The sequence below is a fragment of the Myxine glutinosa genome, chromosome 1, assembly GCF_964187855.1.
Source record: "Myxine glutinosa chromosome 1, kmMyxGlut1.1, whole genome shotgun sequence".
Lineage (NCBI taxonomy): Eukaryota > Metazoa > Chordata > Myxini > Myxiniformes > Myxinidae > Myxine > Myxine glutinosa.
In genome coordinates, this window is record NC_136261.1 from 94,292,519 (window position 1) to 94,311,987 (window position 19,469).

General features: G+C 46.4%; 1 protein-coding gene across 1 annotated transcript in view; it reads right to left on the bottom strand.

The window, feature by feature from the left end:
* Positions 1-9,486: 9,486 nt before the first annotated feature.
* Positions 9,487-19,469, bottom strand: part of LOC137426229 (beta-1,3-galactosyltransferase 2) — a 104,816-nt gene continuing 94,833 nt past the window's right edge. The window contains exon 3 of the mRNA XM_078774739.1: positions 9,487-15,081. Coding sequence (XP_078630865.1) covers positions 14,601-15,081 — 481 coding nt within the window. The 3' untranslated portion in view covers positions 9,487-14,600. The remainder of the gene's footprint in view (positions 15,082-19,469) is intronic.

Genomic DNA, 19,469 nt, shown 5'->3' on the forward strand with positions numbered 1-19,469 from the left:
CTGCAACGACTCGTGGGGAAATTGTCTCTCCACACGTTTACAGAAACGTGGAGTGAGGGATGCGAGCATGCCATCCCAGATGCTCCATCACATCCCAGACGCGAAGGAACCATTAATGAGCGATACATTACCACGGCGTTTGTTCGAGGAGGTATCTGCCGATTTGTTTTCCCACGTGGGAAAATTGTATCTGGTCTACGTCGACCGACTCTCTGGGTGGCCATGCATCTATTTTTTCATGCGTCACCTGACCTCATCCAAGCTCTATGGTTATTCTTTGTGGATCTGGGTGTCCCAGTTCATCTTCGAACCAATGGCGGCCCACAATTTGCATCCTGTGAATTCCGAAAATTAATGGACCGTTGGAGAGTTAACCATGGCTTCTCCACACCACACCTTCCACGCTCGAATGGACATGCAGAAGCAACGGTCAAAGCCATTAAGACACCGGTCGCTAAGACTACACACAACGGCAATCTCGACGATGATACATTTTGCCGCGGCTTGCTCGAATGGCGAAAGACGCCACGCACATCTGGAAGTTCACCAGCTCAAATTCTCTTCGGGCATCCAACACGTACTGCTGTTCCTGGACATCAGCGCACTTTCGCCTTGAGTGGCAGATGGCTGCTGCCGAGTGTGATGCTAAAGTCGCCGAGATACAGGTGAAAACCAGCACGCATCACGACCAATCATCCAAACCTCTCACGCCATTTCGTGTCGGCACCGAGGTGTTGGTACAAGATCCACAGACGAAGCGTTGGGATAAGACCGGTGTGGTCATCGGTGTTGGACATCGCCGGGACTATCATGTGAAACTGCCGTCGGGCAGAGTTTATTGGAAGAACCGGTGTTTCCTTTGTCAGTATGTTCCTCAATGCTCCGCTATGGATGGTGAGGGTCAAAAGCCATCTACTCTTGGAAGCAAGGACAGACAAGCTTCCTACCCACCGAAGCGAGTAAGATTTCAGGGGCTGATCGAGGATTTCCAATAAGGGGGGGCGCAACTGATGAGGGCGAAGCCCAAACGCGAGGGCCGAAGGCCCGAAGCCTGTAGCGGGGGGTCTGGGGGTCTCTCCCAGGAAAATTTGAAAATTATACTACTCTAGATGCGTTTTCCTGCAATCTGGGGAGAAATATTCATGCCTCAATTTTAGGCATTTTATCCCAGTATCTTTTGATTTTGGGGATTGATTTTGAAAAACGGGATTCGAAATTAGACGGAAAACATACACAGTCAGACAGAAAAAGTACTTGTGTAAGTGATAAAACAGAAAGATTTATTTTGCAGAAGTGCTCAGTCATGAGGGTTTATGAATGATTATCCAGAGCATCACATTATGGAAATAATTAATCCACAGTCACTGAAATCCTCTACCCATGGAACAATACAATCGGACCAGTTTTAAAATTACCACTGATTCATCAAATCAAATGTGTCCTTGTCGCAACTGTCTAGTTTTATTTGACTTTTCACCAAGTGGATTTATGAAGAGCACCCTCTGTGGATATCTATTGGTGTATGCGTCAATGATTTTGTTGTAGTCAAGTCGGATATCACGATGGATGTAGAGCAGGACAAGGGCGTTAAAGCGATCCTCCGACATCATGCTCCGATAGTCCGTCTTGACGTAACGAAGGGCAGAATTCGCTCTCTCAACTGCAGCACTTGTTGCAGCCGTGCACAGCAGAATACTCAGCACTCTAGTTACGTTTGGGAACAAATTCCTCACCCCATCTGAAGCCACACGTTTCAATGTGTCTGAAACTGTTGTCGGTAGGGTTCCCTCAGAAGACCAGAAACGGCCCCACAGCTTGAGTTCCTGGTGTAATGTTGACGGACTTGGCAGATCATCACCATAGAAGCGAAGGATGGCTTCCAAAATAAGTTGCGGGGGGGGGGGGGGGCGCTGCTTGCGCCACCCTCTAAATCCGCCTCTGGATTTGACTTACCACTGCGTCGCAGCCCACGTGATCGCCGGGCACCTACGCGACTCGATTTGTGAATTGCTATGCATGAACTGTTGCTCTATATTGCTTTGTGTTCTTGTTACCACACATATGGTTATGGACAGGGATGGTAGTATGTACTCATGCTGATCGATTTGGGGGACTGTCACCTCTTGGAAACCTCCTCCATATGTCGTCGGTTTGAAGGGATACTGAAAAACCCTCTGGTATTACGCATGACGTATTAGGTAACCCTGTTTCCGTTTCCGGGTAGGCAAAGTCAGTTGCTCGATTATGGCTTGCAGCCTAAGGCTTACTTGTTTGGTCACCGTGTAGTTTGAATAAACTCACATGTTCATGTCTGCCTTCTTGAACTTTTAACATCAACTACATAGCATGGCTCACACGGTGGGTGTCTTCCTGTACACCGGAGACGTAATATGTAGGACCTCCGTAAGTTGGGGGTACTACAGACCCTCCACGGGGGTGCTACGGGCAACTTTTCCGCTTGTGCCACTCGACGCAGTTTCCTACTACGTACTCTGACTCCGATTCCTACTACGTACTCTGAATTTATTAATTGATCGAAAAGATCAATTAATAATAATCGATTAATTGATTTATCAATACATCATAAATACCCTTAAAACCAAATCAATTGGTCATTGTGATGTCTAAATATCAGCCTCGTGGCTCAAAGGTGCCTGAGATATTGCCCAGATGAGAAATAAAATAACCAAGTACTTAATAAATCGATAATAATTAAGTAATTAATCAATTATTTGATCAATCAAAAAATAAAAAATATGTTTTGCCAAAGTACTTGTTCACTATGTGGCCAAATTTCAGCTTCCTAGCTCAAAGGATGGCTGAGATATCGCTTGGACAAACAAGAAAACATACAAACGGAGCAAAAACTGAGTACTCCTTTTCGACGCGCGTCAATGCCGACCCCCTTTGGCGCCCGGAAATGACATCATGCAGCACCTGAAGATGGAATGGGAAAGGAGCGGTGTACAAAAACAAAAGTGTAACTGGTTACTTGGAAATGTACTGTACTTAATTTGATTTTTAATAAAGTTATTTCAGTAGGCTTTGTGTTTAATTCAGCATGTGCGTTACGAGGGGGCGGCCATTTGACATATTGCCACAAGCATAATTTTTCCCCGATACGCCACTGGGCCACATTCGTGAGAATAAATCCTCCCCATCCTTCTCGATGTGCTGCCAACCCACTTTTTATTATCCGTGTGCTTTCCCATAAATCAGTCGGCAACCTTTTTATAGTGGTGGGCCAGATCGTCAAAGGGCTGTCCAGGCACAGGCCGGAATGATAACCTAGTTGTCATTAGAGGTTAGAAGAGTTTACTTTTTAATTTCCGATTAATTGCCAAAAGTGAGGTCTGTATACAGATTAACCATGGAATTGTATGGTTTTCGTGTTGGTCTGTCAATGCGCGCACTGTGCCTGCATTTTTGCATGTGACACAGCAAGCGCAATACAAAGGTAGTAAAAGCCTGCAAACGTTCCTGGGGTTTGAAGTCTGAACCGAATGCATCTATGCGTGCCGGAAGGAATCTCTTTGCGGGCCACATCTGGCCCTCGGGTCGTATGTTGCCTACCCCTGCCTTAAATGATGACAATCACGCAAATCAGTGACACGTACCAGGGTCCAAGTCTTTTAAAGTCTTTGGTATAACACTGCCAGAACATAAATTGAACCTCTAACCTACCAGACTCAAGAGTGGATGCTCTAACGACAATACTGTAGTGGCTACCGCTGGGTTTTCACAATTGCCTTGCACCTATCAAGGATGCGGAGAGATCACCATGCCGGGCTCGTCCAGGACGCCCGGGCAGGCCGGCGCTCAACTTGCCAGGCCGCAGCCAGGACGCTCGGCCACGCCCCCTCTCGCCTTTCCTGGGCAAACGCTCCGGGATAATGTGTGTATATATATTGCTGCCCGATAAACGGGCTTTTCAGAGTACCTGAGTGTTTTGTTTGAATAAAGCAACTCGGACGAATTCCAGCTTTTTGTCGCGTCCATTCTTCCAATCGACGTGGGAGCCCGAGCTCCTTCATTGGTGACCTACCGACATGGACAAGGCAGTGGCCCTTAAACTGCCTACCTTCTGGGAGGCTCACGCGGCGGTTTGGCTCGCACAGGCGGACACCCGCTTCCCGCTTCCACCATGGCATCGGCCATCCGCACGGCATCACGGCCGACGACACCCGCTTCCACCATGTGGTAGCAGTGCTCGGTTCAGCCACCACGGCCCGCGCCCTGAGCCTCCTCGAGAGCCCGCCAGCCGCTGACAAATACGGCACGATTAAAAAGCTCCTCCTCGACGCTTTCGCCCTCCCATTGGCGGAACGCGCACGGCGCCTGCTCGACCTGCCCGAGCTCGGCGACACGCGCCCTTCCGAGCGAATGGACTACATGCTTTCGCTGCTCGGCGAGCACTCTCCGGCATTCCTGTTCCAGGAGCTGTTCCTCCGTCAGCTGCCTAGCCCGTTACGCCTCGCCCTGGCAAGCACGATGATCACGGATCCCCGTGCCCCGTGCCCTTGCCAGGGAAGCCGACAAGATCTCCGCCGCAGGCCAGCGCATCGCAGCAGCGACATGGGGCCCACCGCCGTCCGACGCAACACCCATGGCGCCGGAGCACCCGGCACGGTCGACGACCGAACTGCCGACGCAATTGGCGGCCGCTACACCGAGCCGGCCACCTCCAGCACGACGACCGGGGCCTCCACCTGACCAAGCGTGGTGTTACTATCATGCCAGGTTCGGACAGAAGGCCCGGACATGCCGACCCCCGTGCACCTTCGGCAGGCCGGGAAACGGCCGGGCCGGCGTTCATTACCAGCCATGAGCGCCGGCCACACGGGCAACTTACTGTTCATCACGGATAAAGCGTCCGGACGGCGCTTCCTGTGCGACACCGGCGCCCAACTGAGCGTCATACCCGCCTCTGACCAGGACAGGTAGTCCGCGGTTTGCGGCCCCTCCTTGGTTGCGGCCAACGGATCGGCCATCCGCACCTTCGGCCCGCGCAACGTCACCCTCTGCTTCGGCGGCCAACGCTTTGCTTGGACGTTTGTAACCGCAAACGTGCCCATGGCTCTGCTAGGCGCCGACTTCCTCTGCGCACACGGACTGCTGGTGGACGTCCAACGGCGTCGTTTAATCAACGCCGAAACCTTCAGCTCCCTGGTATGCACATTGAGCAGCTCCGCGCCGACCGAGCTGGCATGCGCCCTCCCGGCGGCGAACGAGTTTGCTCGCCTGCTCACGGAGTTCCCGGCCCTCACGCGGCCGACGTTTTCGGCCGTCGCAGTACGGCATGGGATCGAGCACCACATACCAACCACGGGCCCGCCAGTCTACGCCAGAGCCCGCCGCCTCGACCCAGCCAAGCTCGCCAGCCGAGTTCAACGCTTTAGAACACCTCGGCATCGTGCGGCGCTCCGATAGCGCGTGGGCTTCCCCACTACACATCGTCCCAAAGCCAGGGGGCGGCTGGCACCCATGTGGCGACTACCGCCGCCTTAACGACGCTACCACCCCCGACAGGTATCCGATCCCGCACATCCAAGACTTCTCCGCCCGTCTGGCGGGACGGGTCGTTTTTTCGAAAATTGATCTCATACGGGGATATCACCAGGTACCTGTCAGGGCGGCCGACGTCCCTAAAACGGCAGTCATCACGCTGTTCGGCTTATTCGAATTCTTACGGATGCTGTTTGGTCTCAAGAACGCGGCTCAGGCGTTCCAGCGCTTGATGGACGGCATGCTGCGTGACCTGCCATTCCTTTTCGTTTACCTGGACGACATCCTCGTCGCCAGCACGTCCCGGGTCGAGCACCTCCTCCACCTCCGAACACTGTTCAGGTGCCTCAGCGAGCACGGCCTCATCGTCAACCCGGCCAAATGCCACTTCGGCACGACGGCCGTTGATTTTTTGGGCCACCACATCACCAAGAACGGGGCCGTGCCGCTGCCAACCAAGGTCGAGGCCATCACCACGTTCCCGCGTCCCCGCACCATAAAGGCCCTGCAGGAATTCCTGGGAATGGTGAATTTTTATCACCGCTTCGTTCCCCGCGTTGCTCAACTCATGCGGCCCCTCTACGAAGCCCTCCGGTTGCAAGCCGGCCAAGCACGACATCGCCTGGTCCGCAGCAATGGACGCGGCCTTCCAAAGCTCAAAGCGGGCCCTCGCCGACGCAACACTGCTCGCTCACCCTGTGCTCAACGCTCCCATCGCCCTCACCACGGATGCTTCCGACTACGTGGTGGGCGCCGTACATGAGCAATGGGTGAACGGGGTTTGGCAGCCACTCGCTTTTTTCAGCCGGCAGCTCCGGCCGAACGAGCTCAAATACAGCACGTTTGACCGTGAGCTCCTCGGTCTACACCTGGCCGTCCGTCATTTCCGCCACCTCCTGGAGGGCCGACCTTTCACATCGTTCGTCGACCACAAGCCGTTGGTTTACGCAATGGCCAAGGTCACGGAGCCGTGGTCGGCCCGCCAACAGCGCCACCTCTCCGCCGTGTCGGAGTTTACCACGGACATCCGGCACGTCGCCGGAAAAAACAACACCGTGGCCGACTGTCTTTCCCGGGCCAGCGCGAACGCGGTCCACCTGGGCGTGGACTTCGCGCTTATGGCGGCGGACCAAACCACCGACACCACGGTGCAAGCCCTCCGGGCGGCGGACACGGGCCTCCGCCTGGCCGACATCCCCTTCGCGGACACTGTCCTGCTCTGCGACGTCTCCCAAGGCCAGCCTCGCCCCATCGTGCCCGTCACCTGGCAACGCCGCATCTTCGCCTCCCTCCACGGCCTTTCCCACCCGGGCCGGAAAGCTTCCCAGAAGCTGGTGTCGGCGTGATTCATCTGGCACGGCCTTCGTCGGGACGTCCGCGATTGGACCAGTACCTGCACAGCCTGCCAACGGGCCAAGGTCCACCGACACACCCAGGCCCCGCTGGCACCTTTCACCGTGCCCGAACGACGTTTCGACCACGTCAACGTGGATCTGGTGGGCCCCCTCCCCCCGTCACGGGGGTTCACACACCTGCTCACCATGGTGGACAGGACCACCAGGTGGCCGGAGGCCGTTCCCCTCGTCTCCACCACCACTGCCGACGTGGCGCAGGCTTTCATCGCCACCTGGGTCGCCCGCTTCGGCGCACCGGCGGACATCTCATCAGACCGCGGACCACAGTTCACCTCCGAGCTGTGGGGCGCGGTCGCCCGCAACCTGGGGGTCAAGCTCCACCGTACTACGGCCTACCACCCCCAAGCAAACGGGTTGTGCGAGCGAATTCCACCGCTCCATGAAGGCCGCGCTCATGGCCGGCCTTCAAGACGGCGGTTGGGCCGACCGGCTGCTGTGGGTCCTTTTGGGCCTCCGCACGGCCCCCAAGGAGGACCTCCAGGCATCCACCGCCGAGCTTGTCTACGGCCAGGCGCTACGCGTCCCGGGCGAATTCGTGCCCGACACTACCAGTCCCTGGTCCGCAGCTCACCAGCACTCGGACCTCCAGGAGGCCGCCCGACGGTTTGCCCCCGTGCCAACATCCCACCACGGTGACCCCCAGTCCTATGTCCCCCCAGCACTTCGCACAGCGGAGTATGTTTTTGTGCGTCACGACGCACATCGGGGGCCACTCCGGCCGCCGTACGACGGGCCCTTCCGGGTCCTGCGACGGGACGACAAGTCGTTCGTCATCGACATCAGCGGCAGATCGGACCAGATTGCGGTGGACCGCCTCAAGCCGGCGCACGTGGACGTCGACCAACCACCACGGGTGGCCCTTCCGCCGCGGCGAGGCCGCCCCCCATCCACGGTGCCCCCCACTCGACCGCCCACCACCACACCGGACCCCCCCCCCCCCACGACCCGCCAGGGGTCGCTTTGGCCGGGTCATCAGGACCCCCCTCAAATTGACCCTGCCGGTGCAAGTCGATTCTGGGGGGACGTGTGTAGCGGCTACCGCTGGGTTTTCACAATCGCCTTGCACCTATCAAGGACGCGGAGCGATCACCATGCCGGGCTCGTCCAGGACGCCTGGGCAGGCCCGCGCTCAACTTGCCAGGCCTCGGTCGGGACGCCCGGGCACGCCCCCTCTCGCCTTTCCTGGGCAAACGCTCCGGGATAATGTGTGTATATATATTGCTGCCCGATAAACGGGCTTTTCAGAGTACCTGAGTGTTTTGTTTGAATAAAGCAACTCGGACGAATTCCAGCTTTTTGTCGCGTCCATTCTTCCGATCGACGTGGGAGCCCGAGCTCCTTCAATACCACAGAGACTGGTTAAATGTACATACTTAGTATTCAATTGACCAAGATCATTCACCAAAATTACTCGTACTCCCTTGTGTACACCACATTTTTCTTGCTAGTGCAGATGCATCTCCCACAGCGGTGGATTGGGAACCAAAAGTGCCCATGATATCAGAAGTGAATCGCTCCTGTATTGCTGAAAGTGTGACCCATTCGTTTGTCGGCAAAGGTGGATGCATCTACACATGTTTTGAAACCCTCGCTGCAGTTCTTCAGCCTGAATAACATGGATAGCCTCTGAATTTTTAGCATTAGCAGAAGAGAGTCGCCCCTGTATTGCTGGAAGTGTGACCTGTTCGTTTGTAGAGAAAGGTGGACGCATCTACACATGGTATGAAACACTCTGCGCAGCCTGAATAACATGGATAGCCTCTAAATTTTTAGCATTAGCAGAAGAGAGTCGCCCCTGTATTGCTGGAAGTGTGACCTGTTCGTTTGTAGAGAAAGGTGGACGCATCTACACATGGTATGAAACACTCTGCACAGCCTGAATAACATGGATAGCCTCTAAATTTTTAGCATTAGCAGAAGAGAGTCGCCCCTGTATTGCTGGAAGTGTGACCTGTTCATTTGTAGAGAAAGGTGGACGCATCTACACATGGTATGAAACACTCTGCGCAGCCTGAATAACATGGATAGCCTCTGAATTTTTAGCATTAGCAGAAGAGAGTCGCCCCTGTATTGCTGGAAGTGTGACCTGTTCGTTTGAAGAGAAAGGTGGACGCATCTACACATGGTATGAAACACTCTGCGCAGCCTGAATAACATGGATAGCCTCTGAATTTTTAGCATTAGCAGAAGAGAGTCGCCCCTGTATTGCTGGAAGTGTGACCTGTTCGTTTGAAGAGAAAGGTGGACGCATCTACACATGGTATGAAACACTCTGCGCAGCCTGAATAACATGGATAGCCTCCGAATTTTTTGCCTTCATCTCTTCGTTCGCATGGGGATTGCTTGTGTAGACCCTATTTTGAGTTTTTCCCACAGATTTGAGTCTGGAGGGGTTGAGTTAGGAGAACATAGTGGCCATAAACGGCGACAATGATGCGATCTTCAAAAACTGCACTGACCGCATGCTTACATCTGCTGTGTGTGCAGTTGAACCTTCTTGCTGGAACCATCCATCTAATTTCTCCTCTTCAGCTAGCTTATTTTAAAAAACTGCTGGAGAATATCATTCATGTACCATTCGGAATTTTAATTTTAAGATTAACAAACACACAAAGCATAAATATTTCGCTCAGTGAACCATTATTTTGAAACACCCTCGAATCAACCCTAAAATATGACAGGTTATATTATGAAACAATTCTGGTAGAAACAATCCTGGTAGTGCGGTGGCTTAGCCCAAATATTCAAAAGAATTGTGCATTTTGTGATACAAGCACCAAATTTGGCACAAATGTACATTAATATGTTGCGAACATTTTCAGATATTGGGCCACTTGAAATTCTCTCTTTATGTCCGCCATATTGGATTTCAAAATGGCCGCCACTTGAAATCTACATTTGCTATTATCTCTGGACGTAATGCAGCTATTGACTTGATTCTGGTATCTAAATGTATGTTTTTGGGGGCAAGGAATCCAATGGTACCAATTTCAACTTAATATTATCTATCACAGTCTGTTATATAATTTTATTTGGAAATTATCTAGGCAAATATTGGATTCAACACAATACTTTGAAAAGAATGTCTTAGTTCTGTAAATATAAATAAATAAATAAACTATACTAAATCACTAGTAACAACTCAGACAAGCTCATATATACTGGCAGTCTAAAATATAAATTCATATCCCATTAGGAAACAAAGTGACCCATTCATTTGTGTTTTTCATATGCATATTTTATGTAACATTACATTCATATTGTCAATAAATACCAAACATGCATAATCCCCTTTTCCTAGACCCTTTAAGCCATCTTTTGTGTTTCTAGAGTACAGAAATTTCTTGTATAGGCTTCCATCTGTCTTGTTTCCTTAACAATGCACTGTAGCATGTCTTTAACAATGTTTACAAACATGACTCCACTACATGTCTTTAATCACAGCCCTGACCCAAATAAAAGAGTAGAGAGGCTGCATGTGTGTTGACCCACATCAACTGTGTTCTTTGTGTGTGGCTGTGTTTAAATCACCTTGTGACTCCACATAAATGAGTTAATTACATACAATCTGGGCTCAGCTAGACAACATTGTGTGGTCAGCAATGAAGACGAGAGTCTGAATTACATGTATGCAAAAGACCTTGTGAACCAGTGAAGCAAATACACGGGTAAGCATGAATTAAATCTAGGGCATGATATAATTTCCATGATGTTTACCTCTACACTCAATGGTGGAAGGAGGTAATGTTTTGATCCCAGCTTGTCTGTATGTCTGTTTGTCTGTTAGTCCACAAAATTCCAGACAAAGCTTGTAGTAGTGGTAGTTGTAGTGGTAGTGGTGATAACAGAAATTGTTATATAGAACTGAACTTATATTATTATTATATGCAGAAAATAACTTCATTTCTATATGCCCTGCAGTGGACAGGTTAATTGGTTTATGCACTGAAGGGGTCACCCTGGTGTGCACTGCTGTGTTCTGCCTCACTGAGTTGTTCAGGTATGATGTACTCAGCACAAGCTTACCTGATACACATGTGTGCTGGCTAAAACCACTTGTCTGGTGGGCACGACAGAGGCAGGTTGTCTAATAGCCAACCTGGTCTTACTTTTTTGGGGTTTATCTGAAATTCTTACTATAAGGCTTTAAATTAGAAATGTTTTATATAAAGTAGTATTTTGAGTGAAGTGTGTATTCCACACTGACAGTTTTGACATGTTCTGAATTTAACACGAAGGCTGTAATTAACAGAACGGGGTATGTCTGGAAAATGTACTGTCCAACCTAATAAGAGTTTAGACTGATTTATATTTAAATCTTGGCTGTGTAAATATTGTAAGAATTTATGAATTCAAATGTTTTGTAAATATTCAATAAATTTGGGAATATTTTTTAACTAAAGAATCTCATGTGATTTTATTTCTCTTCTTGCCTCCGGTATGGGTGAAAATTTAATTCCGGCATAATCTCACAAAACTAATTCCCTAAGTGTGCCAAGCTAAATGCTCTCCGATATAGAGGAATTATCCTCCTCTCCATTAGTATGGCGGAGGAAACCCCTCTATTATATATATAACAAAATGTTAACATTATATCATTGTATCGTTGCAGATTCAGAAGACAGTTCCACCATGTCCAAGAGCTTCAGACTAGCTGATGTTGAGCGAACTTCACCATCAACATCACAGCACCTCACCACAACTGACTGGAAGTTATGCCTTATATGTCAAGAGGACAAGACGGAGACACTGACCAAACCTGACCAATCAAAGAGAAAAGACATTGGGAGTGGGTACAGTTCACTCGCAGAGAACTTGGTCAAATTCAGTGAACTTGGAGAGCTTCCAGGATCATTTCACCTGGAAAGACTCGATGATGGTCATGGCATTGAAGCTGCGATGGTTGCACACGGTGCAAAATATCATCAGACATGCAGGCTCCAGTACAACAACACCAAACTGCAGAGAGCACAAAAGAGAGCACTCAAGAAAGAATGTGAGAGCGATGAGGAACAAGCTGCATGCAAACGCACCAGGTTACATTCACGCTCATCGAGTACAGAGAAGAAGGTCCCAGAAAATTGTTTCTTCTGTGAACAACCTGCTGGGGCTGACAGTCTTCGGAAAGCTGCAACATTCCAAATGGACAAACGGGTGCGTGCCTGTGCAACCCTTCTTGGTGATACAGAACTGCTGGGCCGTCTCAGTGGTGGGGACATGATAGCGTTGGACGCCCAGTATCACCCACGGTGCTTGATAGGACTTTACAATCGCACAAGAAAGGCCCAGTCAACAGGATCACAGGACACAAAACAAGAGCGAGCAATGTCGGCAGTTGTCTTCGCTGAACTCGTCCTCTACATTGAAGAAACCAGACAAGATGAGGAGACGGCACCAGTATTCAGATTGGCTGACCTTGTCCAGCTCTATCAGTCCAGAATGGAACAGCTAGGAGTCCAGCTCGACACGAGAGTCCACTCCACACGACTGAAACAGAGACTGTTGGCTCAGTTTCCTGACATGCGAGCACACACCAAGGGGAGAGACATCCTGATGGCATTTGAAGAAGATGTCGGTGCTGCTCTTGCCAAAGCCTGCGAGCTGGACAGTGATAGTGATGCAGTCCATCTTGCCCATGCTGCACAGATTGTTCGCCGTCACATGTTTGGAGAAGCCAAGCCCTTCACAGGATTCCCTGAAGTATGTCAAGAAGAATCTGTGCCACCGTTGCTGCTTGCCCTAGTCAGTATGATCCTAGAGGGACCCAGCATCAAGGAACAGATGGCAGACACTAACCCTGCAGCAATTGCCACAGCTCAGATACTGAAGTTCAACAGCATCAAACACAAGCGAACACGTGGCACCACATCATCCACCAGTGTCAGGCACAGTGTTGCACAGAGACTCATGTCTCCTGTATTGTGCTTGATGGAGCAGCCATCGTCCAGATGCTGAAGCCGGCTGCATCAAAGACCTTTGAAGAGTATGCACAACAGATCTTCATCCCATATATGTCCACGAAGCTGCAAACAGTGTCACGCCTGGATCTGGTCTGGGATACTTACCTTGCTGATTCACTGAAAGGTAGTACACGTGCAAAGCGGGGACAAGGTGTGCGGAGACGTGTGGTGGCTGCCGCAGCCATACCAGGAAACTGGCAGAACTTCCTACGAGTGGACAGCAACAAGACCGAGCTGTTCAGGTTCCTCTCAGCAGCTCTCATGGAATGGTTTGACCAAGAGGACAAGCAACTCGTCATTACTGATGGAGAGGCAGTGCTCAGCAAGCCACTACTGCCAGATCTGACCTCACTCGCCCCATGTAACCATGAAGAGGCTGACAGTCGGATGTTGCTGCATGCATCTCACGCAGTCCAGCATGGACACCATGCAATACTCATCCGGACTGTAGACACCGATGTTGTGGTGCTGGCAGTGTCCCTGGCACAGGAGTTGCAACCAGAAGACAAACTGTGGCTGGCATTCGGAACAGGCCAGAGTTTCCGATACCTAGCAGCACACGAAATAGCAGCTGGATTGGGACGAGAGAAGGCTCGTGCACTGCCAATGTTCCACGCTCTAACTGGATGCGACACTGTGTCTAGTTTTCATAGACATGGCAAGAACACTGCGTGGGCAGTCTGGACGGAACTGCCAGAACTCACTGAGGCGCTGCTGCTGCTGTCCTCTGCACCTCGTGATATACCAGACGATGCAATGCGCATCATCGAGAGGTTCGTGATCCTGTTGTATGATCGAACCAGCAAATGCACAGACATTGACAAGGCCAGGAGGAAACTCTTCGCAAGGAAAAACAATGTGCAGCTCATCCCTCCAACGAAGGCAGCTCTGGAGGAACATGTCAAGAGGGCAGTGTATCAAGGTGGACATGTGTGGGGTCAGATACTGCTGCCAGCACCAGAGCTCCCTCCACCAACCAACTGGGGTTGGTCAAGTACTGGAGAAGGACAGTACACACCTTACTGGACCAGGCTAACTGAGGCAGCTCACAGCTGCATTGAGCTGGTTTCTTGCAAGTGCAAGAAAGGGTGTGTGAGGCGCTGCAAGTGCAAAAAGGCTGCCCTTCAGTGCACAGCCCTCTGTGTGTGTGAAGGGGACTGCACATGACGATGAGTCAACAACATACATGTACTTGTGGCAATGCTGAACTTGTTAACATGACACTGTTTATGTACACGTATCTTCAGTACCGGTATATACCTAGCCTCAGATACCAGTACACCTAGCCTCAAATACTAGACCATGTAGCATGTCAGTATTATACCTAAGACATTTACAGAACTAAGACATTCTTTTCAAAGTATTGTGTTGAATCCAATATTTGCCTAGATAATTTCCAAATAAAATTATATAACAGACTGTGATAGATAATATTAAGTTGAAATTGGTACCATTGGATTCCTTGCCCCCAAAAACATACATTTAGATACCAGAATCAAGTCAATAGCTGCATTACGTCCAGAGATAATAGCAAATGTAGATTTCAAGTGGCGGCCATTTTTAAATCCAATATGGCGGACATAAAGAGAGAATTTCAAGTGGCCCAATATCTGAAAATGTTCGCAACATATTAATGTACATTTGTGCCAAATTTGGTGCTTGTATCACAAAATGCACAACAGGTTTGCTATGCTGCTACACTATGGTAAGCTTAAAATTATTAACATTTTTCCCCTAAGCTTGTCCTTACACCTTCCCAAAACAACAACAGCTGATTAGGTGAGACACCATGAGATGTGATAATCCGTCTGTATACACATGGCGTATATGCAACAAAGTAAGCGTGGAAAAGTCCTTCCTTTGGCGGTCTCTGTGGTTTTATACCCATCTTGTTAAGGCAGAGCCCCATGAAAACATCTTCAAGATCAACGTACGTGACATTTGGAGCCACTTGTAAAATCTTTGAGGCGAGGTCTGTTGAAAAAACATATGTTGTTCCAGAACAGAATGGTGGGTAGTTGTTTGAAGGGTATACATCTTCCGAAACATACCACTTGCTTTGAACATTGCGTATAGGACTGAAACCCTCCATGTAGACACCCGTTAAATACTCAGAGCGAACAGGGAGGTCTGGTCGAAGAACAATTTGCACAAGATTTTCTGGGTTAAAAAACATGTCAGTGTCGATCTTGAGCGCGTAACTAGGTGGGAGGGAGGAGGGTGGACAACAAGAGACAAATGCCATAATTCTTTCAGTCATCATCGGTACGAATATTAGTCAATTTTTTATTCATCAATGAGTCAACCAGGACATTTCCAAAACAAAAAAACCTCTCAAAAACCCCTCCGCATCCCCAAAATATCCGAATTGTATTATTTTAAAAACAATTTGAAAACTTCCATATTTCCTTTCAGCTTGGCAGGATAACTGAGAATGTGTGCGATTTTCTCTCTACTGTCAGTGGGGCATTCTTGAGAAGAAATCTTCTCCCTCCTCCCCAATGGGATGCCAACCCACTTTGTTTATCCATGTGCTATCCCTTAAATGATGAGCTTCTTACTATTAATTTGCATTTGGTCACTGGCTTTGACATCAATACAAATTTTTATTCTGGACCCTAGGCATCAAAAATCTACATATATGGACCAAACAGTTTCAAATGGAGCATCTCACTTCCATTAGAGCATTTAATTTGCATCAGATGTGTCAGATGTGGCAATAAACGGAAATTGTTGCTTTCGGCTTGCTGGTTGTATGACCCAAGACGCCATTTGTATTTTTGCCGTCATCAGCCCTACCCCGTTTAGAATCCCGTGCGGGTACGGGTAACTTGCTAGTCACAAAAATAATTTACACGTACCAGGGTGGAAATCTTTATAACTTCTTGGGTATAACCCTGCCAGGACAGGAATCGAACTGCCAACATACCAGATCCAGAGTGGATGCTCTATTGACCATACCACAGAGATTGGTTAAATTAGATCCACACATAATCTATATATATATAAGAAAGTTTTTGTTTGTTTGTTTGTTTGTCTGCACGCAGTAATCTCCTGAACGGTGAAAGATAGGAGGAAACCTCTGAAACAAAAAATGTTGGGACGGGCCCCGGGAAGGTTATAGGCTAGGTGGTGAGGCCAGAAGAGGCTAACTCCGCCGGGCTGGGCCAATTTCGCAATAAATCTTCTTCTTCTTTCAAATTTCTCTCTTGCGGGGCCTGACAGAAGAAAGAACAAGGAATTGTTGAGCACTAACAGATATTGGGCTCACGTCAGATCTATGTACAGAAGATTAAATTCATTCAAAAAGAACCCGGACAACACCAGGTGCATTCAGCTAGTACTTCATAATATCAAAGTGGAAATGTTTTTTCGAAATTTTTACAAATTAATTTAAAATGAAACAAGTACAGATACATTCAAAGTACACTGCCCCCATGCCAAATAAATAAATAACAAGTACAGATACATTCAAAGTACACCGCCCCCATGCCAAATAATTAAATATCCTACAGCGCGGCATTGCCAGGGCGCCTCCGGCGCCCGGCAATACCGCAGTGCAGCTCATTGAGGCTGCATTGGGAGGGAGAGGTGTACACTAATTGATTGATTAATTGTATAATTTAAAATCAATAAAAGATTATCACAAAATATTTTCTTAATCAATTGGCTAATAGCATAACTAAACCACTAGTGCTTCATCCGAAGATGTATCTTTTAGAAATGTAATTAAATAACTCATTAATAAAAAAAATTAAATAATTAATTGATTAATCAATAAATAATTAATCGATTAATCAATAAATAATTAATCGATTAAATGATTAATCAATAAATCAAAAATATCCTTGATAGCCACATCACTTGGTCACTGTCATGTCCAAATATTAGCTTCCCAGCTCAAAAGGTGCCTGAGATATTGGCCAAATGAGAAAGAAAATGAATAAATGATTAATAATGAAAATAAATAAATAATAATCAATAAAAAATTAAATTATTAAGCAATTCGGTCACATAACACATAAACCACCACCATTTCATCAGAATCTGTAACTTAAAAAAAAAAAAAAAATTTTTAGTAATTAATCGAATAATTAAATAATTAATCGATTAATTGATTAATTGATTAATCAATAAATCAAAAATATCCTTGATAGCCACATCACTTGGTCACTCATGTCCAAATATTACCTTCTGAGCTCAAAAGGTGCCTGAGATATTGGCCAAATGAGAATGAAAATAAATAAATGATAAATAATGAAAATAAAAAAATAATAATCATTAAAAAATTAAATTATTAATCAATTCGGTCAGAGAACACATAAACCACCACCATTTCATCAGAATCTGCAACTTAAAAAAAAAAATTAAGTCATTAATCGAATAATTAAATAATTAATCGATTCATTGATTAATTGATTAATTAATAAATCAAAAATAGCCTTTGCAGCCAAATCACCTGGTTATTGGCATCTCCAAATATCAGCTTCCTAACTCAAAAGGTGCCTGAGTTAATAGTCAGAAGAGAAAGGAAATTTGATTAATTAAATAAGTACTTAATTAATCGCAAATAATTAAATAACTCCTCAATTAATTGATTAATCAAAAAACAAAAAATATATTTTTGACAAAGGACTTGCTCACTATTGTGCCGAAATTTCACCTTCCTAGCTCAAAGGATGGCTGAGATATCGCCCGGACAAACAAGCAAGAAAGAAAACAAGTACAGATACATTCAAAGTACACCGCCCCCATGCCAAATAATTACATATCCTACAGCGCGGCATTGCCGGGGTGCCTCCGGCGCCCGGCAATACCGCAGTGCAGCTCATAGAGGCTGCATTGGGAGGGAGAGGTGTACACTAACTGATTGATTCATTGTATAATTAAAATCAATAAAAGATTATCACAAAATATTTTCTTAATCAATTGGCTAATAGCATAAATAAACCACGAGTGCTTCGTCCGAAGATGTATCTTTTAGAAATTTAATTAAATAACTCATTAATAAAAAATTTAATAATTAATTGATTAATCAATAAATAATTAACCGATTAATCAATAAATAATTAATCGACAAATTGATTAATCAATAAATCAAAAATATCCTTGATAGCCACATCACTTGGTCACTGTCATGTCCAAATATTAGCTTCCAGCTCAAAAGGTGCCTGAGATATTGGCCAAATGAGAAAGAAAATAAATAAATGATTAATAACGAAAATAAATAAATAATAATCATTTAAAAATTAAATTATTAATCAATACGGTCACAGAACACAAAAACCACCACCATTTCATCAGAACCTGTAAACTGAAAAAAAAAAAAATTAAACTAATTAATCGAATAATTAAATAATTAATTGATTAATCCATTAATCAATAAATCAAAAATATCCTTGATAGCCACATCACTTGGTCACTCATGTCCAAATATTAGCTTCCGAGCTCAAAAGGTGCCTGAGATATTGGCGAAATGAGAAAGAAAATAAATAAATGATTAATAATGAAAATAAATAAATAATAATCATTAAAAAATTAAATTATTCATCAATTCGGTCATAGAACACATAAACCACCACCATTTCATCAGAATCTGCAACTAAAAAAAAAAAAATTAGTCATTAATCGAATAATTAAATAATTAAACGATTAATTGATTAATTAATTAATTAATTAATCAAAAATAGCCTTTGCAGCCAAATCACCTGTTAATTGGCATGTCCAAATATCAGCTTCCTAACTCAAAAGGTGCGTGAGTTAATGGTCAGAAGAGAAAGGAAATTTGATTAATTAAATAAGTACTAAATTAATCGCTAATAATTCAATAACTCCTCAATTAATTGATTAATCAAAAAACAAAAAATAATGTTTTTGAAAAAGGACTTGCTCACTATTGTGCCGAAATTTCAGCTTCCTAGCTCAAAGGATGGCTGAGATATCGCCCGGACAAACAAACAAACAAGAAAGAAAACAAACAAACAAACAAGAAAACAACCAGAGTGAAAACTGAGTACTCCCTTTCAGCGTGCGTCACTGCCGAGTCCCCTTTGGTGCCCAGCAATGACGATTTGCAATGCCTGGAGATGGCATAGGAAAGGTGCGGTGTACAACAAGTACAGATACATTCAAAGTACACCGCCCCCATGCCAAATAATTAAATATCCGACAGCCTATCCGGCGCCTCCAGCACCCGGCAATACCGCAGTGGAGCTCATAGAGGCTGCATTGGGAGGGAGAGGTGTACACTAATTGATTGATTAATTGTATAATTAAAATCAATAAAAGATTATCACAAAATATTTTCTTAATCAATTGGCTAATAGCATAACGAAACCACTAGTGCTTCATCCGAAGATGTATCTTTTAGAAATTTAAATAAATAAGTCATTAATAAAATTTTTAATTATTAATTGATTAATCAATAAATAATTAATCGATTAATCAATAAATAATTTATCGATGAAATGATTAATCAATAAATCAAAAATATCCTTGATAGCCACATCACTTGGTCACTCATGTCCAAATATTAGCTTCCGAGCTCAAAAGGTGCCTGAGATATTGGCGAAATGAGAAAGAAAATAAA